At 38.1% G+C, this 25,439-nt stretch overlaps 3 protein-coding genes across 12 annotated transcripts in view; all 3 read right to left on the bottom strand.

Annotated features, from left to right (window-relative positions):
• The window catches only part of DYNC1LI2 (dynein cytoplasmic 1 light intermediate chain 2), a 28,275-nt gene extending 27,293 nt beyond the window's left edge, over window positions 1-982 (bottom strand). For all 4 annotated transcript variants that reach the window (NM_001030573.2, XM_015292500.4, XM_040707085.2 and 1 more), the window contains exons 1-2: window positions 870-982; window positions 32-105 (exon numbers count right to left, since the gene is read on the bottom strand). In NM_001030573.2, coding sequence (NP_001025744.1) covers window positions 32-105; window positions 870-964 — 169 coding nt within the window. In that variant the 5' untranslated portion in view covers window positions 965-982. The remainder of the gene's footprint in view (window positions 1-31; window positions 106-869) is intronic.
• A 1,495-nt stretch (window positions 983-2,477) lies between these two features.
• Window positions 2,478-17,949, bottom strand: TERB1 (telomere repeat binding bouquet formation protein 1). Of its 4 annotated transcripts, XM_015292506.4 has the most exons (19): window positions 17,677-17,949; window positions 16,543-16,601; window positions 15,490-15,600; window positions 15,158-15,286; window positions 14,550-14,681; window positions 14,024-14,084; window positions 13,832-13,947; window positions 13,595-13,717; window positions 12,931-13,086; window positions 11,713-11,844; window positions 10,959-11,084; window positions 9,818-9,999; window positions 8,749-9,089; window positions 7,999-8,060; window positions 7,147-7,239; window positions 5,951-6,118; window positions 5,386-5,463; window positions 3,850-3,954; window positions 2,478-2,728 (listed from the first exon to the last, which is right to left on the bottom strand). In XM_015292506.4, coding segments are annotated over exons 1-19 (2,364 nt in total). In that variant the 5' UTR covers window positions 17,865-17,949; the 3' UTR covers window positions 2,478-2,726. The 4 variants fall into 4 exon arrangements, with proteins under 4 accessions (XP_015147992.3, XP_015147993.3, XP_040501867.1 ...); XM_015292507.4 differs by lacking the exon at window positions 13,595-13,717; XM_040645933.2 differs by lacking the exon at window positions 14,550-14,681.
• The window catches only part of NAE1 (NEDD8 activating enzyme E1 subunit 1), a 30,110-nt gene continuing 22,518 nt past the window's right edge, over window positions 17,848-25,439 (bottom strand). For all 4 annotated transcript variants that reach the window (XM_015292494.4, NM_001006129.3, XM_046899473.1 and 1 more), the window contains exons 9-20: window positions 25,179-25,241; window positions 24,860-24,923; window positions 24,186-24,277; window positions 23,521-23,580; window positions 23,296-23,429; window positions 22,300-22,375; window positions 21,922-21,961; window positions 20,840-20,926; window positions 19,736-19,828; window positions 19,239-19,353; window positions 19,118-19,167; window positions 17,848-18,120 (exon numbers count right to left, since the gene is read on the bottom strand). In XM_015292494.4, coding sequence (XP_015147980.2) covers window positions 18,011-18,120; window positions 19,118-19,167; window positions 19,239-19,353; window positions 19,736-19,828; window positions 20,840-20,926; window positions 21,922-21,961; window positions 22,300-22,375; window positions 23,296-23,429; window positions 23,521-23,580; window positions 24,186-24,277; window positions 24,860-24,923; window positions 25,179-25,241 — 984 coding nt within the window. In that variant the 3' untranslated portion in view covers window positions 17,848-18,010. The remainder of the gene's footprint in view (window positions 18,121-19,117; window positions 19,168-19,238; window positions 19,354-19,735; window positions 19,829-20,839; window positions 20,927-21,921; window positions 21,962-22,299; window positions 22,376-23,295; window positions 23,430-23,520; window positions 23,581-24,185; window positions 24,278-24,859; window positions 24,924-25,178; window positions 25,242-25,439) is intronic.

Below are 25,439 nucleotides of genomic sequence, written 5' to 3'. Positions count from 1 at the left end.
GACGGGCCTCGTCCCTGCATCTGCTACTTACCAAAAACAAGGATATTTTTGCCAGAGGGCAGTTTAGATCTCGACCGGGTGGAAACCTCGCTCAGTATCGATGACCTGGAAAGGCAGAAGGCACGGTCAGGCCGACAGCACGGACACACACCGCTCCCTGACTGCACCCCGAGCTCCGCAGACCCCCATGGGCTGGGGTACACTCACCCTGTTTACAAACCAGGCATGAAACAGGTAAGAATTTCAGTTCATTTCTCTTTCTAATGTCTCCAGCAATAAGTCACCTTTGTGAGGAGAGCTTTTACAGTCCCTAGAGCACGCACAGTGAAGTTTTTGCTCCCTTAGCAGCGGTCACGTCACTGCAATGCATTAGTTTCCAATTGATGACTAACTCTTCCCACAATCCATTACTGCATTTCACTCACACATTTTTCTTCCGTTACTGCTGTTTTCAAGAGATTAAGTACCCGAAAACAAGCGCTGCAGCCTCCCAGACCCCATCCCGCCGGTCCCCGCGCGCTAAGAGCCGCTCCGGCCCCGCACGCCGCCGTCCCCTCCCAGTGACGCGGCCTCACCCGGCTGCGGGGCTCCCTGCGGCCGGCACTGCCCGCGCCCCGCCCGCTCCCCGCTCCCGTCAACGGGGCCCGAGCGCGGCCGCCCCACGGCCCGGCCCTGCCGGAGCGGGGTGCTCGTTCGGCCCCGGCCCGGCCGAGGCCCGCGGCTCCCCCCAGCCGCAGGTGAGCCGAGGCGGCCCCGCAAGGCAGGCTGCCCCGCCGTGACAGACGCGGGACGCCCGGCAGCAGCCGCCCAGCCCGCGGGCCCGGCCGCCACGGCGCGGAAGGCGCGTCCCCCCGGCCCCGGCCGCTCACCACAGGTTCTGCCCTTCCTCCTCCTCGCTGGGGAGGTCGGCGCCGCCGGGCCCGTCCGGCCCCAGCAGCTTCTTCTCCACCAGCACCGGCGCCATCTTGCCAACCACCGCCACAAAGAGTGACCTCACCCGGGCCCAACGAGGACCCCGCTCCTCCCTCGCCCCGGCTCGCCCGCACGGCCGGCCCGCCGCGCTCCCGGCCCCGCCGCCGTTCACCGCCGCCCCGCCGCGCCCCGCCCCTGGCGGCTGTCAGCCGCTCGCAGCCACGCCGCGTTCCGATCAGGCGGCGCCCGGGCAGCCCCGGCAGCGCCCCCCGCTCTGGGCGGTGCCGCGCGGCGGGCGGGGCGGCTGCGGCAGCGCCCCCTGGTGGCGGCGGGCACGGCGCGGCTCCGCTCGGGCTGCAGGAGGGCGAACCCGCTGCGCAGTGCTGGAACGGAGATGAAGTGGTGCGCTGTAGAACGTGACTCATTCAGACATAAGGCAATATTCACACCCCCCTTCTTACACCCCTCAAGTAAAGAGGATTGACAAGACAGACCCTGAGGCATTTTTACAGTTGCCTGAGTATTTGAGTAAGAAAAATGAAGTGCAAAAGATGAAAACCATTCAAAGACCTATATATTACATCAGCATCATCTTTGGTGCAAGCTACATCACTGTGTAAGCCTACTGCAAAGTAACTAAATATTTGCCATTCTAAACTAACAATCAGAACTCAAATAAGGAGGCTATCGTGGACAAAACCAAGCTGCTGAGGCTTTCACTAAAGATTAAGTAAATATTATACACTTAGCAGAAGCAGTGGATCTGCTCATTAACTTGAACGACAAACAAAGTCCCACCATAAATGAAATCCAGTTTAGCAGTAGTTACACTGCGTGCCATTCACAGCTGCAGTATTTCACATAGGTCCACAAATACCATCCAAGTCACTCATACGAGGCAGTAAATACTGCAGATGAACCACATGTAAGTGTCCCATCTGTAAGCTCCGACATTTCCACGAGCTCTGTTTCCATTTCCTTGTACCCATTTAAGATCCATCTACTACACTCAGTAGTTTTCAAACATACATTTGATGTTTTCTGCCACAGACATACCCTGTCTCACACAAAGTTACTTGCAAATAAGAATACAGAACATTGTTCTACCACAGTCCTCCCTCTGTGTGTCCAGAAATTCCACTACTATGTGGATTTCTTGAGCGTTTCCAACAAGCTGTATCCTCCAACTCAGTACTTACTAGCACTTACATCATAAATGCTTTGATATCATTTGAAAGGTCTTGATCACTTCCATCATCACTTCATTCCTGCTAACCATTAATTTGAAATGCTGACCTGGCTGCACCTCTCCTACATGTTTAACAGTGTATCCTATTTTTCTCCCCCCACACACACACCAAAGGCAAGACAGTCTTTCAGCTGCTAATTGCACTGATGAAGAGGAAGGAAGTCAGAACACTGCTTCTTACCAGCTTCGGGCACTTTAGCAATAAGCCTTTTCTTACCAATAGGATGAAACAAACTAAAAAGGTTGAGACAAAGCCAAATTAATTGTCACATAATCGAAAGTTTACAAAGGAAGTTACATTTTTGAAAGCTAAAAGCAACTTTTACTAGTAAAGGCTTTATTGGCATTATTTATAAAAACTTACAACTTAACTGAAATCTACAAAGCATAACAATTTGTTACGAACGTTAGCAGTACAAAACATGAGTCCAAACTCCTCTAAATTCTCTGGAAGTTGGAATTGTTGTGACCGTACCTCACTGTTAATAATGCTGTTCTTCAGCTTTCTGCATCAAAATCCAAAATTCTCTTGAAAGACTCTGATGATGATGCTTGTTTTTCTTGTTTCTGGAAGATGGGAGATGAAAATATCAAGACAGCCATTGTCACAAAACACAGCACAATTTTAGAAAAGATTTCAGAGTACAAATGGTTGCCACTAACCCCCCCAGGTACTCAGAGTACAGCAGAAATGCTATCTACTCCATCCATAGCCCATAGCCCTGTGTAAGGAGCATACACATGAAACAATGCGAAAGCTGCAACCAATTGACTGAACCAAGAACACAGCCACTTCCTAGCAAATATGGGTATTGATTCAGCCCTTAACTGAAACTCTTTGTACCCTGTCAGGTACCACTCTAATGCTTCCCAGTTCAGTCCTCTATTAGCATAAAAACTGATCAGATTACATCAGAGGCCACTCAAATCCTGAGTGTACACAGCACTGAAATGACACAAAGATCAGCCCCGCAGGTTGCCAATTCTTCATCCCACATTTCTTTGCAAGCCAAATCAGGGACAAACGCTCAAAAAATGACCTGATAGTATATATGATTTGCAGAAAGTTTGACATTTACTTGTAACCTGCAGGATTTCTCAGAAAGATTAACATTTGTCCGTCCCTTCTGAAATGGCAGCACCACAAAATCAAACTCCAGTGATTATCCATTCATTTTACTCTCTTTAAAAGATAATAATTTCTTCATCTGTGAAATCTTTTCAGGTTCTTCTCTTGTTTAAAGAGCCCTTGTGTTTATATCCAGGCATCTTGTCTTTTTTGGAAGGCTATGAAACTGTGAACAAGGCCAACCCTCAGTTACTTGGAGCTAACTGAACTCGACTGTGAGACCGACTGTAGTGCTGGGAAGGAACATTTCTTCTAAAGAACATGAATATGCACGTGTTGCCTTATTACTAATACCTAATTCTCATTAGATCTTTTCCTCATTATTGGCATTAACATGTCTGAATTATTTAGGTACTGGAAGCAGCTAGCAAACAATAGGATTTAACAGAAAATAAACTCCAGTAATACTATGACCAAAGCTACAAGAGTGTTCATTGAAATTCTCAGCCATTTGTCTCCAACAGCAAACATGGACACTTTTTTCAGTGCCCTGAACTAAAGGTAAAACCCAATCTTTCAGTTATGTTTGTTACAGAACTAATTTTCTGGTGATACTCACATTTTTTATATGTTGGTAGCAAGTTGTATTCTGCAGTATTATTATTATGTTCGTACCTATTCGAAGTATTGGTTTTGCTTTTTCTAATTGGAGTCAAAAGAATACCTTAAAAAACAAGAAAACACCATGCATTTTACTTGCAGAAAAAACAGCAACACAAAGGTAACATTTCAGGAACTAAAACTTGGGATATCTTCTGAGCCATGTCACCATCTGGTCTTTGAGAAAAGACTGAAAAATCCAGTTAACTTCAGAAAATATTTAATTGCTAGGAGTAATATATTGGTGTAATGGGTTCTTCAGATGAAATAAACTGTTCTTTTCAGAAAACCTTTTTAAAATCCCCATGAGTGTCATCGCCAAATTAGTTATTTCTGAATCTGATTTAAAAAAAAATGAAAGTCATCCACTAGCCATTGCCAGAAATTAGTTAAATAATGAAGGACACAAAAGTTTTGGAAAGAGATCACTAAAAAGAAATCCCTGATGGGTGGGCTCATTTTTTCCAAAAATGGGAATGTTTGGGTTTTTTTAAAAAAGTAATATTAATATTCAAAAATTTAAGTACTGCTTTAGAAAGCTGCTTTGGCCTATGTTAAAACTTGCAGTCATCATTCCTAAGAGACAGTACTGGTTATTGGTCGATGAACGTATTATTTTATGATTGCAGTCAAAGCTATGCAGGATGTACCAGAACCACCAGATTCTAAAGAAAATTCCTTGTGAATTATGTATAATATACTTATCTGCAGAGTAATGAAAAGAGTTAATACGACTTCCTTTTTCACTATGCTATAGAATATTTTAAAAGATACATACTCCACTATTTACAAATGAACGGTTGTTGTGCATTATCAAGATGATTTGGTTTTTTGTGTTTTTGTTTGGTTGGTTTTTGGGTTTTTTTGGGGGGGGGGCAACTGCTGGTTGTTTGAGGAAACTGATGGAACTTACCCTCACTTTTTATCTCTACTTGTCAATAACATCTTACTCAACCCCTCATAATGCAGGGCAAGTAAAAAATACCTTATTTACTTTATTTTCTCATAGTTTGCTTTCTGATACTTTTCTGATACTTGTTCCAATAGTGTATGTACATATAATTCAAGTTTTACACATTTAGCTACATAGAAACTCAAGTCCCTGTCAGAATTCCAAGAAGGAACAAAAACTGCTATTATAGGATAACACAGCTATAATGGTATTATAGAATTAAGCTGAATCCAAGAACAGTCAGATTCACCGTGCTCTGATCCTGACTACCTTTCTACATCTTCAAGCACTGAAACAAAACAAATAGTAGCAGGTGGTACAAAAGTAACCCTAACAGGATTCAACAGTGTAACCAGAAAACTTAACTGTGAAGTAGTATAATCGTTTCATGATTATAGAATACACATTGTCTGACAGATCGTTGACAGAATCCACAGAACTTTATTAAAACTCCCTATCCACAAGCTCTTGTGGTGAAGCCCTACAAGAGAATTACTCAGACAATAAGTGTTTTTTGCACTAACTCCCAAATTCAGGCCTTACTTTGGAAATTATCCTGTTTGCTCTTCAAAGATGTCTCTACATGCAGCTTTCCTTTCTTCACTGGAGTCAGCAGTATTTCTAGAAAGTATCAAATGGACACCATTAGAAATGCCAGAAATCTATTATTTTTAAATGCCTCTTTCAAACCATAAAACCATCGGATGCACTTCTAATTAAAATTATTTGATTAATTATAAGTCTCTTACATCCTTTTGCAGTTAATACTAGAATGAAACAAGCTTCTTACAAGGATCATCCATTCACATTTATTTCAACTTTGTATACTCTCTTCTACTAATATTTTGACTAACTCTGGCAAATAAGACAGTGTTGTTTGCAACGAAGATTCACCACTGCTTCAAGTACAAAATTCAAGTACACCAACTCCTCAAAACAGAATTGACTTGCTCCAACCTCATTCAGTATAAATTAGTGGTATATCATATAAAACAAGTGAGCTTACAAGAGTAGGATGATCGGAATCAGGCCAAACAAGTCTGGAACTCAAAACGCAATTTTATAGAATAAGGACAGTTAGTAAAAAACAAACCAATAAAATAATTACTCTCATAAGCTGCATGTCTTTTGTTGGAAACAGATGATTTCTCAAGTTTCTTTCTATATCTTTCTTCAGCTTCCAGAATGACTTTGTGACGGCCACACAGATATGGACAAGTTTGTAACATCTTGCTGAAAGTTCTGCTATTGAAAGACAGTCCTGTTGTTGTACAACCTGGAAAAAAATAGGGATCGTAGAGACAGCAGCATGACTGCTATGGCAGTCATTGTAAAATCCAGCATCGTGCTGGCTGTGGTCTACAATTAACCTCCAAGTTTTCACTCACACATCTCAAAAAGAGGTTATTTCCATACCTTCTTGAAAAGACTCATTTCTCATTTTGTACTCTCCAAAAATGCATTTTCAGAATGACCTATGGAACCAAATCACAACTCACTTCTACTCCAGAGTTACTAAGTAAGGTGCAGATCCTCTACAGGAGTAAAAATATTGATTGGGATGGGAGGAAAGACTCTGCTCTCTTCACACAGAGTGATTCACGTAGGAGCTAAAACATAATAGATGTCTTTGCTATACCTTGAAACTTTTCCCCACGCTGTAAGTTACCTGCATTAATCTAAATAAATGATAAACCTGGCTTATCATTGCCCTCTCAGCAACCTGAGTTTATTTCTGAGGACACATCCTGTGCTAACTTACAGTTTAGTGACTCTTACACGTTCTCCTTGCTGATTACACAACTTATAAATGCTGAATACCAGCAGCATTCTCATAACCAATGGTGGACCACGGTTACAAAGGAAAAGATGGAGCAACTATGGGTTGTAGACATGGACTGCTGCGAAAAATTGTCTGTACTCAATAGCAGTAAGGCAGGAAAAATAAACAGAAGAAGGGCATAATAGTTAGAGGCCTAGCTAGAAGAATACAGAAGCAAATCGAGCAGGGCTCCATTTTTTCCCTCCTTCTTTCCAATAAGAGAAAAAGAAGAAAACAGTCGCTCCTAAGTATACTTATAGCTACAACGTGCTCTTTTAAGCTTGAGGAAAGACACATTAAACAAAATTGGAATAGGTTAGCTCTATGTCAACATTTACGTTTTATTTTAAATGCAGAAAAAGGAAATAAATCAGTTAAATTACAGAATAAGTAATCCTTGTAATGTCAAGTTTGCTTGCTGAATTGCTGGCTCTTTAATTCTTCTTTTCTGAACTTAGCAAAAAAAGACCTGAGATACTTACCTAAACACGTAAAATCTGTCATTTTAAGAGATGCAGTTGTAATCAAATTACTTTTTTCCTCCTTAGTTATCTCTGAGTAGAATGAATGTTGGCCTAAAGTAGGAAGAAAAAACACTAGGAAGAAGATGCAAGCTATCTTTCTGTGGAAATCACACATGAGCATACCAATATTCAATTGTATTTTCTGTTAGTAAATTACTAGAAAGTTTAATTGGCATAACAGCAGAAAACTCTATCTAAATAATTATATGTGGAGATCAGCTTGGACCCATGTAAAGCTACCATTCTGGCAAACAATAAACTAATGAATGGTTTTATAAATTAATAGTAAACTACATTGAGTAAATTTGACTCACCAGATCCTAATTCTGGAATAAATACCCCAGAGAAAGAAAAAAATGCAAATCTGAAAAACTCATCCTATAGCCATCTACAAGCATTCAACACAGACAGCTTCAGGCAGAGGTCACTCTCACAGGTAGGTTCTATCCTTGCTCTTACAAGCACAGAACAAAAGCAGTTCCCCTGCACATTCTCTATTAAGGGCTTCTACTTTTCAGTATAGACTGCATTCAGATTTAAGTTTAAATATTTATCTGTAAGACAATCATTTGAATAGTTAAAAAAGAAAGGAAAAAAAAACATGTATTACAATAAAAGCAGAACAAATATTCTCCCAGTAAAACTGTATACAATATAAAATTCCAAAATTATTCACAGTTATAGAATATACATAATCTGTTTAGTCATCTAATTATATTTTACACCTGATAAAAAACTAGTGATAAAAGCATTAAAAGTTACTTAAGAACAAAATTACCTAAAAATAGGAATATGTTTAGCTACTCGTACCTGACATGCTTGCCTGTTTCACATGTTTAATAGTCTTCACTGGTTGTTGCAGTACGCCTTTCCTAGAAAGATTAACAATGTGAACAAATTTTAAAACATAGGTTTAACTGTACATTAATACACATATTCCGAAGACAAAAAGCAAAGAAAATTCTAAAAAAAAAATATTCTATTTATTACTTATTCTATTTATCCCAAGTTACCGAGCAAGAAGTATGCAGCGCATCACCCAGTGTCTGCAATTAGCATTCCTTGCAGTGCTACTCAGCATGTCTGTTCCAGCACCACAAATACAGTGTTTTCAGAGGACGTGCTGGTTTCCAGAGTCATTTTCAATTCTGCTTTATGCTGCAATTTAGTACACATTTGGTTTAATCCACACCAATGGGTCAATCCCTCATCTAATCAAACAGTGAGAATTTGAAGGCCACAATCTATGGATGCTTTTTCACCACTAGGTTCAAGGCGTTAGCACACGGCCTGTAACAGGCTCTCCATACTCACCATCAGAATCCTACTGTTAAGAGAAAAAAGGAGTTTATAGATGATGGTTCTCCATACTCTATAATCTTTGGTTTCTCATGTCAAAAATGCTTGCACAGAATATTTTCCCACTGGACAACAAACACTTACAGCTTTTCACTTGTAGCAAAAGAAAGCTAGTAAGCGATAATTGAAAAGGCTGACATTCAATTAGGAAATCATAACCAAGGGCAGCTTACCATTTCTGCTTCAGTACGAGGTACCTACCTTACTTGAAGAACAGACTGACTTTTTTCACAAGCTGCTTTTTCATTTACACTATGACTTTGAATTGCAGTGTCTGTCTGCACCTCATAAACTGAACGTAGAATATCACCCTGTTTACTTTTTCTAGCAGAAGCATTTACTGGATTCACAGTCAGTGCAGAAGTGTTTACAGCTAGAGCAAGAACTCGATCATCCAACTTAGAGGTTAACTGCAGACCACATAATTCTTTGTGTGTTCTTTCTATATGTGCTCTTGTAGCACTGGTATTCACTTCATGGGATTTTGATGCTTCAATACAGTCTTCTGAAGTCCTGTCAAACAGTCTTCCTTGCACTCTTTCCTTTATTGAAAAGTATTTGTTAGTGACTAGACAAGCTCTATAAAAAATACTAAATAGATCAATTAACAAGATTAACTGGAATAGACCAGTATAACTCCTGACTGAACTGAGAGCCAACAAAACAGCACAGCTGCTAAAAGCATTGAAGGGGTAGTTACTAAGTCATAGTTCCAGGCTGAAGTAATTGATTTGCTACTAATACTCATCACTTGAAAAGTCTAAAGATTACCTTAAGATCCAGCCAAGTAACAAAAATTGCTATTCCACAATCAGAGATACCATCCAGTTACATGGCACAAAGAAAACATGGAATAACAATACCATATTTTGTGTTCACATTTGTCCATTAGCTATCCTGTCACAGCAGTACAATCATGGACATTTCAAGCATGCAAATATTAAGATCACAAATAAACAATCAGCAATTAAAAGAAAATCGAGCTGTTGCTTTTCCAACCTAAATGATCTCAACTTCATAGAAAATCTGATTTTACAATCAACTAAACTAGCTCATAAGAATACAGATGCTTGCATTTCCTGATTGTACTGCACACTTCTAAGTTTGTATTTCTACGCATGTATTATGTGCAATAACAGCAAAAGCTGCAGGTTGTAGTTTCTCATACACCCATTGTTTCCTCTCATTTCCTACCTCAAAATGCAATTATCCTAATGGTTTATTTCCTATAGCTCCTTAGACTCAGAAAATCTGTACAGTTTTCCCCTACCTTCATAAACACACTAATCTCATCATGTTCTTTTTCAATCAAGTTTATTCTGTGCAGGATGTCTTCTGCTTTCTTCCAGTAGTTTTGTTGACTTCTTTCTCTGATTTGCATGTCCACCTCCAGCTCTTCTGCATTCTTCACACTTAGGGATTTCTCATTAATTTTCAAGGACAATTGTTCAGCTGTATAAAACAAAAATAAAATTAACATCCCAAATTTTATCACTGAATATCTTAGTTTTATTGTATTTTACTATTCTGAGGGTCAAGGCCCTCAACAATTTCCAATGCAAAATAGATCCTCCTGTTAATCTATGTTTATACACACGTTAATACACTTCAAAGATAAAATGCAGTTACAGGAGGCCAATGCAGTTTTTCAGTTAAGTAATCGTTGAGCTTGCTGTAGCAATGAGGCTGTGCTCTAAGGAATCACTTTAGCATGGATTTATTCCTAACCCAATGGTTCCTTTACTCATACGGCTTAAAAAGGAAGGACAAAACCCAAACCACTCCATAGTGATGGATACTGGAAAGCAGGATATCCCCTCAGTTTTACTTTTAAACAAAACTCTCAGGTATGCTTTTAGTGCAAAATACATGCTTTTTTTTTTATTAACTAGCACTGCATAATACCTTCAGTTCTTCAGACAATTCAGGAAAAGGTACATTTCTGTTTCATTGGCAGTATTACATAGTTAATTAAAAAAAAACTTATCAGGATGACTGAATATAATCTGCTTTAAAAATAAATAACATTTTAAAATACAACAATAATTATAGCTTTAGTGATTATAGGCCTGATTATCCACTGGTTTAGTCTCTAAATGTACAGAATAGAGTACTAACTCGGTGTGAAATCATAATATTATGCATCTCAGGTATAGATGGAAAACATTATGGACTGGACCTACACATATAGGTTACACAAATGCATTACTGCAACAGTGTTGAAATTTTTACTTTTTCTGCTTAAGTACCATAATCATACTATGGCAGCAATATGTAGCTTTTGTACAGAAAATGAATATCTTTGAGTATACAGAATCACAAAGCTTTTACACTTAAAATCATCTAGAAAGTCAAGATAACTTAAATACAGAAACCATCTCTGATTTCTCAAGCAGTAACAGTAAGCTTACTCATTTGTTTGCAGTTCTGCAGCACAAAAGTAGCAGCTTTGTGTAGTTCCTCATCTTGAGACTCAGTTAGTACCTGAATCATAAGTGGAAGACCATTGTTCTTGAGCAGTTCACACTGGTTTTCTTCTAAAATAGGAAGTTATAAATGAAAATGAGTTAGTTCATACACTATTAATCTGACAAGTAATTTTAGAAACAAAAAAACAGTAACTTCCAGGGAAATTCTAAAAAAAAAATAAAATTGTAAAAGATTCTTATAAAGAATACAAGCATGCTGTAATGACCCTATTACCCAAGCTGCAGCAGAAGCACTCTAGATCACCAGGATGATTTGACCACAGTTCAAAACTGCTGTAAGAAACATGAAGGAGGACTAAGCCAAATCACATAGTGGACATTCATACCCATTTATTTGTAGCCTAAAATATTTGAATTATGCTTTGTATTTTGTGCCCTCTGGTTTGAAGGTATTAATTGTAGAATTCTTCACGGCTAGATGAGTTTTACCCTGTGATCCCTAAAACCAGCTCTGAATTCTTGCATAATAGCCTACTTTTCTTAAACTCTTGAAGATACAATGCGTTAACAGGTCTTAAGGTTTAGAGATGGAAGCAAACTTTTTTCTGAATATTAAATTACATTATTTAATAGAATATTCCCTGAGGTTACCAAATTTGATGAAATTATACCATCGAAGTAACTCATGTATGAGAATTCAGTAAAAATATGTCAGAAAAGAAAAAAAAAATCTTACCACAGACTTCAGTACAGTGTCCAATTGTTAGAATAATGCTCATTTTTTCTCCTGTATCCAGAGTGCCATTAGACAGTAGGTTCAGCAGTTCTGACACAGTGTGATACTTCGCCAAAACAACAGTCATGGCAGCTATTATGTTGAAAACATTTTCAAGAAAAAATTATCAGATAATAAATAAACAGGCAGCATTCAAATATGTAATAATGTTTAAAGGAACTGTCAGCAGACCTCTAAAAGCCTTGGAATTGAGCAGTCTCACTTCTGTCTCACTTTCATTTCAACAATTTAAATTACCACACCTCTACTGGTGCAGTAATTCTATGTGTGCTATTCCTCATAACCAGCACTGCCCTTTTCTCTAAATGGTACTCTGTAGAGATGTGCTAGAAGATGTGACAAACATGGGTTTTGCAACGTGCAGGTTTTGTACACCTCTGCTGAGTTTTTTCCACATCCTTCATTGGTTCCAGAACAGAGCTGCTACAAAAGGAGCTAGGAATGTTTCTGGTAAAGAGGGAAAATCTTGCTGAAACTGGGAACAGCACTGCTAGTATATGCGTGCTGAAACCTAATCCAGTCACATACCAATTTATTTGAAACTAGGCTCAAAACCTGTGCAGGTTTATTCTCTTCAGCTTTTTAAAACTTTAGTTAACTAGCACTTAGGACAGAAGCATGAAGTGCACTAATTGTGGCCAACACCATGATTCATCAGACCCATTTCACAAAGTCTTCTGATGGAATACACAAAGACCTCATTGAGCTATCACCATCCAGACAGTAAATCAAGGTAACGATGCTTTGCAGACATAACAGGAACCATATTCACATTTCTCATTTGTGTAGCTCCACGCTTGAGCTTGCACAGCTTGTTAGTACAGACACGGGCCTGGAGAAGCACAGCTCGAACTCCAGGATCCAAGGTTACCACATTCCCAGCTCTCAGTTCAACCTACAGAAAGCTAGCACCAGTAATTTAATTTTGTTCTCTGTATAAAGTTCCTTATGTTTATTTCACTATCCCACCTCAGATTAACAGAGTCATTCACAATAGGAGTTTGAAGTTGATAGGTTCTGCAATACGAACTGGATCTGGATGTACCTGACTTAATTGCCTTTTATATCCATTCATATCACATTTTCACCAAACTAGACTTGAATAAAATGCATTTTAGAATTATCAGATATGGAAGTGACAGCAGCCTTTTCACTCACAGTCATTAGCAATGCAGGCATCCAGAGTCTTTGTTACTACTATGGCAAGTTTTGTGCTAGATTGACTCAGACAGGAATCATCACGCATCAGCTTGATGAGGACTTGAGCTAAGGTATCCAATCCTCCAACAGAAACAAAATATTTCTGTACAGGGGCTTAGTGAGAAAAGAAAAAAAAAAAGTGTCTTAAATACTACAAGTCTCAAATTGTACCAAATTATTTTAGCATTTTCTTAATTAGGCCCATCCCTATTTTTCCATGCACATTTTAATCATTTACACCCGCATAAAGGAACTGAAGTTGGATATATGTTCAACCTGAGAAATGCAATAATTGACTTAAGATTATATAAATGGCAAACATTATGCCCAAGATCCACCTAACCTAAATTCACTCTTTTCCAAGATGCAGTAATGACTTATATTTGTAACATAAGTTTCACAAACTGTTTTTACTGACCTCTCTAAATTGTAGCCAATGAGGCTGTTTGTATTCTTAGTCACAACCCAGCATGGCATAAGAAAAAGTAACAGAATCTAGTTTTCAGTGTAACAGTTGTAAGAGCAGCAAATGAATTTGCAGAGATTGACAAAAATAAGGAATTAAACATTTAAGTATTGAATGAAGTGCACAAAATAAAAACTGTTTGAAGTTTTATCTTACAGTTATTTGCAACCGTGAGGCCAACAAATGAGCAAATAGGACGAACTATCTCAGGCTCCATGCAACTTTCTAGCCACTCTTTTGCATACGGAAAGACTGAACTGCAAATCTTTTGATTAGCTTCTGGGAAAGTAAAAACAAATAACCTCAAATCCAAGCATAACGTGAAATTTCAGCTCAACAGTAAAAACGAAAACAAAACTTATAATTTACCAGTTCTCAAACAGCAGCACTTACCATTCTGAGGATTGTTGACACAGGCACAGAGAGTACTACAGACCGAAGACCACAGCTGGTAGCAGCGATTCGTATTTTCATCTGACAGATTCAGCTCAGGTGTGGAAAGAGTTGTTCTGTTTTAGAAAACAAAGCAAACAAGTCCTAAATACTCCATTACCTTTTCTGCTTGAACAGCAACTGTTTGTTTACCTGAATAACTGCAGCAGAAGACCAATGCAGCCCGTTTCTCTGACATAGGTTTGCCCACGTTCTAAAAGTGAACACATAGCAGAAAGCAACAAAATCTTAACAGCAAGTCTAACTTATGTGTTTAAATTTTCCATTCCCTAAGCATATACCACCCTCTCCTCAACAGAGGATCACACGAACAAATTGGCAAATGCATTTCTATTCTATGCTTAACTTTTTCTACACATTATCAGGAACTACTGGTTTGAGTTATATTTTTAACAATCAGAATTACATTGTCATAACAACAGTATTTTTTTCCTATTTAAGGAAATCCCAGTAAGCAACAATTTACTTATTTTACTTACATTGATGACCTTTTCCAACCTAAATGATTTTATACTTCAGTTTTATTTACATGCAACCTATAAATCAATTTTACAAAAGCATTACTTACTAAGTGTTCCAAATTTCCATCGCACAGATTGGAAAACATAAAAAGGAAATGTGAGTAAAATGTGTTATAACAGAAAAAAAAACCACTTACTATTATTTGAAACCAGTGTTAAGATAACATAAACAGACATTCTTTTCAAGTTCACACCGGAATCCTTATTCTTTAAAAATAAAATGAGGTCCCCAAATAATGCAGAAGTACACAAAGTTTGTTGGCAGTAAACTGGAAACCAGAAAATAAAAACCATTAACTCCTAAAGCAAACTATTTGCAATCTTTAATTAGTTTGTCAATACAGTAAATAGATGCTCAGTTGTATCCAGTACATGGTGAGGGGAGTCAAAACAGGCCTACAAAGGGACTCGGGGCTTCCTTCTGTCATCAGTACTAAACTACCTTGGTCCCAGGCAAACTTCAGAACAGTCTGTATGTCATTACACTCTTTAATGAGGAAGCAGAGCTGCCTGTTGTCATACAGACAAGCTGGCTATATAAATCCTGTAGAGACAGATATATTAACCCTTACCCTACTTCTTCAAATCGTGGGGTGGTCAGTGAAATAGCAACACATTTGCTGCCTTTCACATAAATTAATTATTCTGTAACATGATTTTTGATGCAAAGAAAACCAAAACAAATGGAGACAAAGCAGAAGCAGATATATAACCTTATCGAGGCTAACTTAGTAGTGTTTATTACCATTACTCTCTATGATGATTCCTAGGGTAAATAAAGCTGCTTCCTTCACTATGCCATGCACACTTGACTTTGCGAGATCGTTTATAAAGCCCAAACCACCAATTTCTCGTAAATATTCACATGCTTCACCTACAACAGGAAAAAAAAAAAAGAACAAAAATTAATTTTTTTCTTTTGTTACTGTGTGAAAAGAAAATCTTAAGATGTTACAGCTCCTAAAGCCTTGCATCCTTTGGCTAATGTTTTTTTCTGCCCACGGTAGCAACCGATTTCTTAACATGCATTGCAAATGGAAATGATTGTGTTGTTTCCAAAGGAAAAATGGTTCTTACTATTTTGTTGACAAATTGAATAGATAGCGATCAAAGCCTCTTTCTGAGATGAAGGGCAGTCCATCTGGTATTTAAGGCATTCAACCAGTAAGTTCAAATCTGTTTTCATATCTAAAAGTAAACAAAAAGGAAGCTTCACGTGAAGCGTTATCTTTGCTTCATATAAATTCATTTAGTATTAAAGTAGAACTTCCCCAAAACATAGCATGGATATGTAATCTAAAGAAAAAAAAAAAAACAAGAAAAGCATGGAGCTAACCCTTTTATACATCTATACATAACAAGCATAACCTATATCCCGCTATGGATATCCCCATCCACAGCAATTTGAGCACAATCCATAGTTAGTTATTTGAGCACTGCTTCACTAGAAGTTGCAGCCTCATTTTAATATTTCTGGTCTTTCATTGTTATTTTATTGTAAATTTCCAATAATTGTTAGTAAATGGGATATAAGTTACTAAATAGTATGTTTTCCACTTGCAAGTTGCATTAAGTCTATTTAGTGAACAACATAATCATTAAAACCTGAGTGTATTAGTGAGAGAATCCAGGAGGATTAAGCTAAATGCCAAGGCTTGCTATATGGTGTTTATTTAAAGAAGACTGAATCGCTTAGCACAAGAGGTAGCACCTTGACTTGGGCACTTACGTCAGCAGGTTAATACAAAGCATTTGGGGAAAGGAGCAACTACATACAACCCCAAGGAGGTAAGTGACTATGAAAACTTGTTTCTTAGGCTTTTGTTACAATGAAATTACTTATTTGATGACTGTTTACTGAAGTGGCAGCAGCAGATACTGCATATTTTAAGCACTTGCACAGTTGGGAGTTTAAAAAATTAAAATACTAGGAACACATGGGTAAATATTAGCAGGAACGTGACTTTATGGTAATATTATTTATTGTTTGAACAAGGCAGAAATCTGAAAATCTGACAATAAAAAGAACATTTCCCTAACAGTTCACCTCCTTGGAAAGTCTTGTCAGAACCTACTAAACTTTGTAAAATAGATTCAGGTAATAAAGGAAAATGATTTCAGGTTCCTTACCACATTGTGTTTTCTGCACCTTTTGATTTTCCATTTTTGGTTGCATCCTTGTTCTTGTTCTACAATGGCAAGGAAAAAGCATTTTCTTTTTGTTTAGACCAGCAGTGTCTGTAGCATCATACGGTGTAAGTTAACTCCTTTATTAATATTTAAAAATACACTTTTACAGCTTTCAAACTTCATGCTATCATGTGACACACAAACAGTTTAATACAGCCTCGCATGGCAGAGCCTTCCTTTAGAAATACTCTACTTCATACGAACAGTATTTATAGCTGCTGTGTCATGCCAATGGCTTTGAAAGTTGATGTTTTGCAGCAAGCTGATGACCTACAATAGCAGTATGGAATTGATCAAAAAAGAAATAAACAAGTAAACCACCTACAATTAAAAAAACATACCCAGCACTGCCATTGATTGCAATGAATCTCCTCAGATTCTCCTTATAGCAGGCTGCCAATTTTGTCATCAGCCAAAAGGCAGTGAGATCATCAAATAGTGTTGCTTAATCACACCTGACATCCAGTACAAAACCATCCATCTCCTACCAAAACTGTACTGCTGTATTAGTATCAAAAACAAAGGCAATAATGAACAGGAGCCCTGGCACTGAGCATTTCTTACACTGAGACTTTATTTTAGTTCAAAGTCTTACACAAAATACGCAAGTGGAAAAAAATCCACAGCACTGGTTCTACATCAACCTAGCACATTCCATTTCTGGTCTGGGCGCAGAGCAGCAGCACAATGCCCGGGTCAGGAAGCAGAACAGCAGCCAAGGCTTGTTGGCAGCCCTTGCTGCTTATTCCAGGCCACGACCCTGCGGTGTGCTGGGATGAACCGAAGGGCAGCCCCAGCTAACTGCCCGCCCAGGAGCCCGAACACGTGCAGGTGGATCAGCCATTTTCCTTGACCAAGCTCCAAGTTCCACACGTGAAGAAAGGCCGATGCATCACAGTAACCGACTAAAAGCTCTCAGCAACGGCCTAGCTCCATGTGGAAACCTCAGGAGTAACAAAACCAGCTAACGATAGATTAGCTATCCTTCCCGAAGTAGAGCAACGGCTCTGAGAAATACCAGTGCCAACCCGACGAAAGCAGCCAGCCCCGCTTCCCATTTACAGCTACCGATACCTCAGCTCAGCTGCCTCTCGCCACAGCGGCAGCAGCGCCCGACCCCGCGGAGCCACCCCGCTCCGTGCCGCCTCCCGCCTGAAGAGAGCGGGGCTCTCCCAGCGCGCGCCGTTCCCGCCCCGCCCCGCCCGCCACAGCCGGCGCCCGGCCCGCCCCGCAGCGCGGCTCCAGTCAGGATTTGGGATCATTTTATTCGTCCTCAGGGAAAGGAAAACAAAACACAACCAAGGAGTTCAGTACGCGGGTACTGCCCGACGGCCCGCCCCGCGGCGCACCGGCGCTATGTACGGAGCGCTGCAGCACCGCTCGGCGGCAACGAAAGGACATCGTCATCCTACAGCTGGAAAGTGGCTGACGTCTGTGACATCCCGCTGTAAATATAGGTGTTGTTAAAAATCACGAACTGCCCCGTGATGACCTTAATGATCTCCTGAGCAGCAGCTCCTATAAAAAAAAAAAAGGTGATGTAGTTACAAGGTCACTTGAAGCCCCACAAAGATTTTCATTCTGCATACTGGCTGCAGCTCTTCCCTGCTGCCAGAGGCTCTGAGAGCTCTTAGGACAGCCTCAGCTCTGGCTGGATGTGCACACAGCTGTACACATTTGTCTAGGCGCACATCTACACAGGAGCCACGTACAGGCACACACAAACGCACCCAAGTTATGATCTCTGAAGGACTGACATTAGAAAGTTCAATTTTAAAAGTTCCACTCAAGTACATCAATTAAATGGTTACACCGTAAAATAAAGGGTCACTTCACCATCAACTTCATGCTCCAGCGTAGGATGAAGAACAAATTTTGTTATTTCTCCAGAAAATAACTATCTTTACATACTTCCCTAAAGCACTGCACATACCCACTCCTGCTTCACCAGAAGTTCTGAACCTACACTGCATTTGAAATGTAACCACCTCTGGCACTGCATCACACCAAGCAGATCACCCAGAAGGGATGCACGAGTTCACTTAAAACATTTTGTTTAGATAATACCTGCAGACTGAATTAAGGTGAATGCTAACAGCCATTTGAATTTGACCAATTCTTCACACAGAACTAACACTGTACATGTTTTCTTTTAAAATGATGTAATACATCTGGTATTACTATGAATATCATATTTTAAAATTATTTTAAGTAATCCCTTAAAAAAAAGCATTTTTCAGTCAATTAAAAAAAAATCCCTTCTTATTAATCTTCTATAATCAATCCACCTGGATTGTTTTTTTGTTTGTTTGTTTCCTTGGTTTCTTTTACTGACTCTAAATCGTTGCCAGCAGGGGTCACAACTGGAGAACAAAGGCAAAGGACTTTGACTACAGTCCACAATAACAGCATTAGCTCTGGTAAGACCATGGCTTTAATAGATTCTGAGGCAAGGAAGTACAACTGCAGGTCACTTTGTTAATTATGGGCCTCAGAAACACAACAGCATTCTTACCTCCCATGAAGGCAGCAATTGCATGTGGCTCAGCAGCTCCATAGCGACAACTGGACAGCAAAGTAACAGTTAGTCTTTTTAGGTCAGTTTTACAAGGTGGCCCTCATGGTATTATACTTACAACTCATGAACATAATCATCTTTAACCAGTACAGACAACCCATGCTCTTGTAAGAAACTAGTAAGGCATGACTTCAGTTTTCCAATATCATCTTCTACTTGATAGTTGTAGACACCTGGAAAATAAATTCACCATTTCATCATAGAACTATAACACTATATTTGAAATTATTGTGGGTTTTTTTTTTCAGAAAAAGAAAAGAAGCCAACTAATATTAGTAATAGTAGACTAATATTTAATCATCCTGTTGGTGCTCTTCATGATAACAAATTACTGTGAAGCTGAATTAATTCATAAACCACACAACCCACTTCAGTAGTACTAATTTAGATAATTTCATAAGTTTCCCTCCAGATAACCTCAATACAATTTGTGCATTATTAAAATTGTGTTAATACAAAAACACAACAAATGTTTTACATGGAGTTTTTAAATAGTACTGTATTAGCCATTGGATTTTTATATTTCTTGTGCTAACATAACTTGTATAAACATACCTGGATATCTACCATGCTGCTTATAAAATCTATCAACAGCACGTAGCATTAAGTACAACACTACTTCACTGTCCGGGTTATCCATGTTAGAAACTGAAAACAGCAAGAGAAGTGGTTAGCTAGTACAGATAAGGCAAAAAGCAGAGTTAACTACCTGAAATCAAGTATTTCCCTTAGATATATTTTCTGTTGTAAGCAGAAATCTTAACAAAAAACTTGCCACTGAGAATATAAATGGGTCAGCTGACAGATACATGATTTCATGTGACAAAACCACACTGTATATATTTGATATAAACCTCTGTTCAGTGAAGATATTCACGTTTTAACTTTGCCAGCAGCTATGTTAACTGGGATATTCATAAGGTGTAGTTTCAAGCTTTGCAATGCATGTTTCACAACTTATAATGTCTAATTATGAAACAGGTCTTTTAACACACAGTACAGTAATCTTTCTAAGCAATAACTACTTCTTAAATCGCATCAGATACCATCAAGTAATTCAAGAAGCTTTTAACAAAAATGAAGAATATTGCAAAGCTTATGTATACGTTCAGTTTATACATGTGTGTAACTTTTTGTCCAAAACCCCGAGAGGGCTTACAAAGCCTCCATCTAAACACATTTTGATGTAAAATATTTCCAGATTTTTTTTTTTAATTTATGCAGGTTCAAAATTATATAATGAATTGTTAGAAAAGTAACTAGTTTTCTATTTAATTTACTCACATATTGAAAACCTAAACTGTGAAAGACAGAGATAATTACTGCTAAATCTTCAGTTGGGCAAAAGCACCATTCCAGCTCAGTTAGAAATAGCTGACATACAGAGAAGAGAATTTTAAAGAAAAACAGTGTTTTATTTACATGCTATCAAAAACAAAACTTGAAATAAAGAATAAACCTACAATGACCTGTAAGGTCATCTTTCAACTTTTCAAAAATCAAAATTAAATCAACATTCTGGAGTGAAAAGTGATTCCAGTGGATGTCAAGTTATAAAACTGCATACTGAAATAGTATGTGTAACACATCATTCACTTTGACCACCAACCATTCATGTTGAAAAAGCGATTAAAGTATGTGTCAAGAAGGAGTACTTACTAATTTCATCCTTGTTAAAAGTGTTTAAACCATATTCTTCAGACAGAGACCTACATCTCACTACACGAAGAAAAGCTGAGTTGCTGCCTAAGCAGAAGGAGCAGAAGGAAGAGCATTTCTAAGTGAATGTGTCATCAATGACTGAATCTATGAATCCACCTCTCTGATTTGTTAAAAATCAAACAGTAAAACTAATCATTGCATTGATGCTTCTGTTTCTTCTGGTAGCTCAAACTACTAAGTATTAAATAACATTTACATCTGTGATTCACAAGCATTTAGAGACCTACTTTTTGCTTATTTGGTTCTGGATTCTAAACATAACTGTTGTGTTAATGTAACAGCCCACAGTGTGTGCACCACCTTCACAGTAATTCACCACAGCCATCAGGTTCATGCTGTCCTCTTCCATGCTGAAAACAAACATGGGTTCTCTATTTTCCACTATCTAACATATAGCTGTACTGTTAGAATATTAATTGAGAATAAGCAGTAAAAACATTCTCCTCCAGTATTACTGAACAAACGGACCCAATATGCAGCTGCTACCCAGAACTCAAAAACGTAGCACAAGATCAATCAAGGCCACATGCTCACAGGAAAATTTTCCAGTTGCAAGACAATTCAGGCTGCTGTGTAGTCACACATATGCATATTCAAAACAGATCACCTGAATTGCCACGAACAGTACTCCTCCCTGCTCCTCCTCCTCCCTACATCCCTGTTTTACCTTTACAGACAAGTAGTTTATACAATCTTTCTTTAAACAAAGAAGTTTATATAAACTCTGAAGTTTGTATCACTCATGAGCAATGAGGTATTAACCACAGGAAGTAGAGGACATCTGCTGCCTGTCATTTGGACCTGAAAAATACTGCATCTATTTTAAAGCCAGCCTTTCTAGACTTACTACTGAAACATACCAACATATCACCTTCACTGAAGATGAGGGATGCAAATGCTCAGCAAATACTTGAAAAGTTCAAATACTGAGATACCATTTAATAACTCCATGATCATCCAACATTTCGGAATATTTCATTATTTTTGTAATCATTGCAATGGAATCCAAGGATACTCACAAAGCAATTTCAATTCTCTCTCCGAAATCGATTCCGGCGCCTAGAACAGAGAATATACTACTCACAGTACATACAATGGCCAAACGTGCCATGTTTTCAGAGATATTAATACATTAATTATGAAATAACTATTCACTCTTGTAAAATAAGCTTTTCAATTAGTGAATAATGCAGACATGTATTTTTTTTTTTATGACCAGACCAAAAGTGGTAAGTAAAACAGACCACAGATAAAACACATTAAAAGTTACTTGGGTACTTTCAAGGGAATTATGTAACGAAGCTCTTTCTTATCTGTCTCTTTTGGCTTAGATCTGTACAGAACAAAAGAAAAAGAGTACTTATGTCCTGTTAGAAATGCCATATATTTGTAGTTACCTTGCCTAGGGACTGTAACAATTTGGCAGCATGGTTACCCACAGCAGCAATATCCCTCTTTGCTTTCTCACGATATCTGTCAATAATAAAATAGTCTTAATAACAGCATAAAAGTATGATCTTAGACTTCACAGTGAAGACCATTTCTTTTTAGTTTATATTATAAAGACAAGACACAAGGCATCACAGATGCAAGTGAGCTACCTCAAGACCATGCACTTATCACCTCTCTGTACAACTGCTTGTCAGAGCTGAACTGCTGATTTACATGCTATACGCATAACCATTCTAGAAATCCATCAGTGCAAAAAACAGTATTACAAACAGTTGGAATAAGAATATTAAGTTTTAGAAGAGCAGCTGTATGTCCTTCATTGGCTCATACTGTTTCATTAATTTCTGAAAATACAGTAACACTGTTAAGACTTTTTTTGGCCCAATAATTTACATAATGTCCAGGATGTACAGGAATAATTAAGTTTATGATGAGGATAAACATATTCAGAGATAGCCTTCCTAAAATCCTGATCCATGCTAATGCTGCTTAGCATTTGCAATTAGTGTTCATTCACAAGTCTTTGCCCTCTGAGCACTTCTTTTGAAATAGATTGATTAGAATTAAATATTTAGGAAATTAGTATTTCTATAACCAGGCTTGCAGTTTTTTTGAGGGAAAAACCAAGGTGTGTTTAATAAATGGTTCTGGACTGCAGTAGCTACGTTATGGGATCTCTTATCAGTAGAAAGGTCTTTACTACATCTGAAACTAAGAAAGGTAGTTAATACTTAAGGACACATGAAAAAAAACCTGATGCCCTAGTTCCAGACAGCAGATAGGAGTAGAAAGACCAAGTCTGCAGGGTTTTCTCATCCCCTTTTCACCTTTGACACGATGATTTTCTTTTGTTTGTTTCTTAAATACAGATCTGAACTAATGAAATAGAGATGGCTTGTTATTAAAAAAATACAACAACCACAACACAAAGGATTACTTACACATTTTGTAATTTGATAAATTTACTGGAGTCTGCTATCATATCAGGAATTGTGCCCCTGACAGGTAAGCATCCTTGCCCCTCATTTGCCACAAATTCCTTTACAGCTCGAACCAGAATCCAGAAGGACGGGGACTACAAATGCACAAGAAAGTTATGTACATTTTAAGCACTATTTATAATGTTTTTTCTACATTTATGTATTAAACCTTTAATTACTCATTACCTGCTCTGTGAGATTTACACAGCAATCATCATTAAAAATCTCTTCAATACACCTTGGAATCTGTAAAAAAAAAATTGAGTTTATATTTACTTGATTTTACCTCTTGAATTACCTCAATACTCATTACATAGGTGATCCAACACTAAGTGATCTCAGAGTCAAGTACTGGCTTTGTTTAGTCAGAAGTCCTTTGCAAACCTTCATTTCTTTATAGAATCAATACTGTAGCCAGCAGCTTTGATACAGCACAAACTTGAAGGAACACTCTCTGACCCCTAACAACACACTCATATCGAAGATCACCCCCCACCAGCAACTGCTAACTCTGCATTATTATAGCAACCTGCCTTTTGGATTCTCCTTTGCAGATTAAACCTGTAAAAGTTTAAGAGGAACACAACAATGAGCTCTGGTTGTTGACTTATTCTTTCAAGTTATCACGAAGGCAGCTTCCCTTCATGAACAAGCAAATCAAAAGTTAGCATAAGCTACAGTGTCACCTAGTCCAGGTCTATTCTACTGCACATAATTTCAGTTTTACAATTGTACTAATCCTCTTTTACCTACATATCCACACTGCAAGTGGAACCTCTGTGCTAACAGCAAACATTCTGAAAAAGTAAAGCATTTGACACTACTACAAATTTATTGCACATTTATTTTACCTTTGTAGTATTTAATGCTGTGTTCACATTTTTAATAGCTTCTTCAAAGTTTTCCTCATCTTCTGGAGTCCCATTTTCATTCTTTAAGATACCTTATTGAAGAAAAAAACACACATTACAGTGCCCCAAATATCTCATCATTTTGGTATCACCAACAGAGCAGAATGGTATTGGATGTATCTGAGGCCAAAAAAACCTCATTAGCAAAAAAATGGAATTATCAAACAAAACATACTGACAGAACTAACCACATCTACAGTGTGCTGATGTTATTTATTTACTACAAGTATAACAATTATTCCTGTGAGAAAAATAATTAAGTTTCACAATCACAAAATTAAGGTAGCCAGCCAACCAAACTAAGTGCTTCCAGTCAGTAGCAAGATCAGCATCAAAAGCCACTTTCTTCTTTATTGCATTTTCAAGGTTAATCATCAACATTTTCAGCAGGATTTTCTCACCCAAATCAAAACACACTCTTGATCTTAAACAGTAAGAAATGCTGCTGAACTGTATTTGTAAACAGATCAGGGAATCTTAAGATTCATCTGTACAAAGCAAACAGGTCACAAAAAGATCACACTGTATAGCCCAGCAGACTTTCATACATTAACCTTGAGAGAACTTGCACGTTTCTACCAGTACAGAAAATTAACTCCTAGGATATGTATTACCTTGCCGGATCAGTTGTCTGAAGGCTTCTTTCTCTTTGTAACTTTTAGGCAACTGATCACTTTTCTAAATTTAAAAACAAAAAGTTTGTATTAAAGATGCCTATTAATATCTTCATCGCATTCACACTGCTAAATTCCACGAGTCTGACCAAGTTCATATACATTCATTTGTATTTTAATTAGTAATACTTTTATTATTCCATCTCCAGTTACATACTACCAAAACAATAAGCTAGTTTAGAAAAGACAACTCTGTACAAGTGGAAATAAATAAAAATTATAAAAATAGGCTTATTACTCATCCAGTTTAGCATTATACCTCGTTGAACCATTTTGTTAGATACTTGGCAACAATCACAATCCATGGAGTGTGGCTGTGGTCCTGTAATTGAACAGCATAGAAACTGTCAAGTTTAGAAGAGACAAAAACGAGACAAACTACGAACCCACTTTAAAAGTAAACTTTAACATCCCTTCCACTACTTTAACACACATGCCATGTTCCACATTTTGATTCTGGAATAACATTTCCTAAACACTGTAACAAATTATTATTATTCCTTTGTCTTAAACTGTGGCT

This window comes from Gallus gallus, chromosome 11, assembly GCF_016699485.2.
Source record: "Gallus gallus isolate bGalGal1 chromosome 11, bGalGal1.mat.broiler.GRCg7b, whole genome shotgun sequence".
NCBI lineage: Eukaryota > Metazoa > Chordata > Aves > Galliformes > Phasianidae > Gallus > Gallus gallus.
This window is presented reverse-complemented; position numbering and strand designations above follow the sequence as displayed.

What these genes read in the sequence shown, in the direction of transcription:
- TERB1 (XM_015292506.4), bottom strand. Translation starts at nt 17,864, where the DNA reads ATGATCCCAAATCCTGACTGGAGCCGCGCTGCGGGGCGGGCCGGGCGC. An exon ending in AAGACATGCAGCTTATGAGA is followed by an intron (nt 5,464 to 5,950) that starts GTAATTATTTTA and finishes GATACTTTCTAG; the next exon opens with AAATACTGCTGACTCCAGTG. An exon ending in CAAACAGGATAATTTCCAAA is followed by an intron (nt 3,955 to 5,385) that starts GTAAGGCCTGAA and finishes TTGTTTTTTAAG; the next exon opens with GTATTCTTTTGACTCCAATT.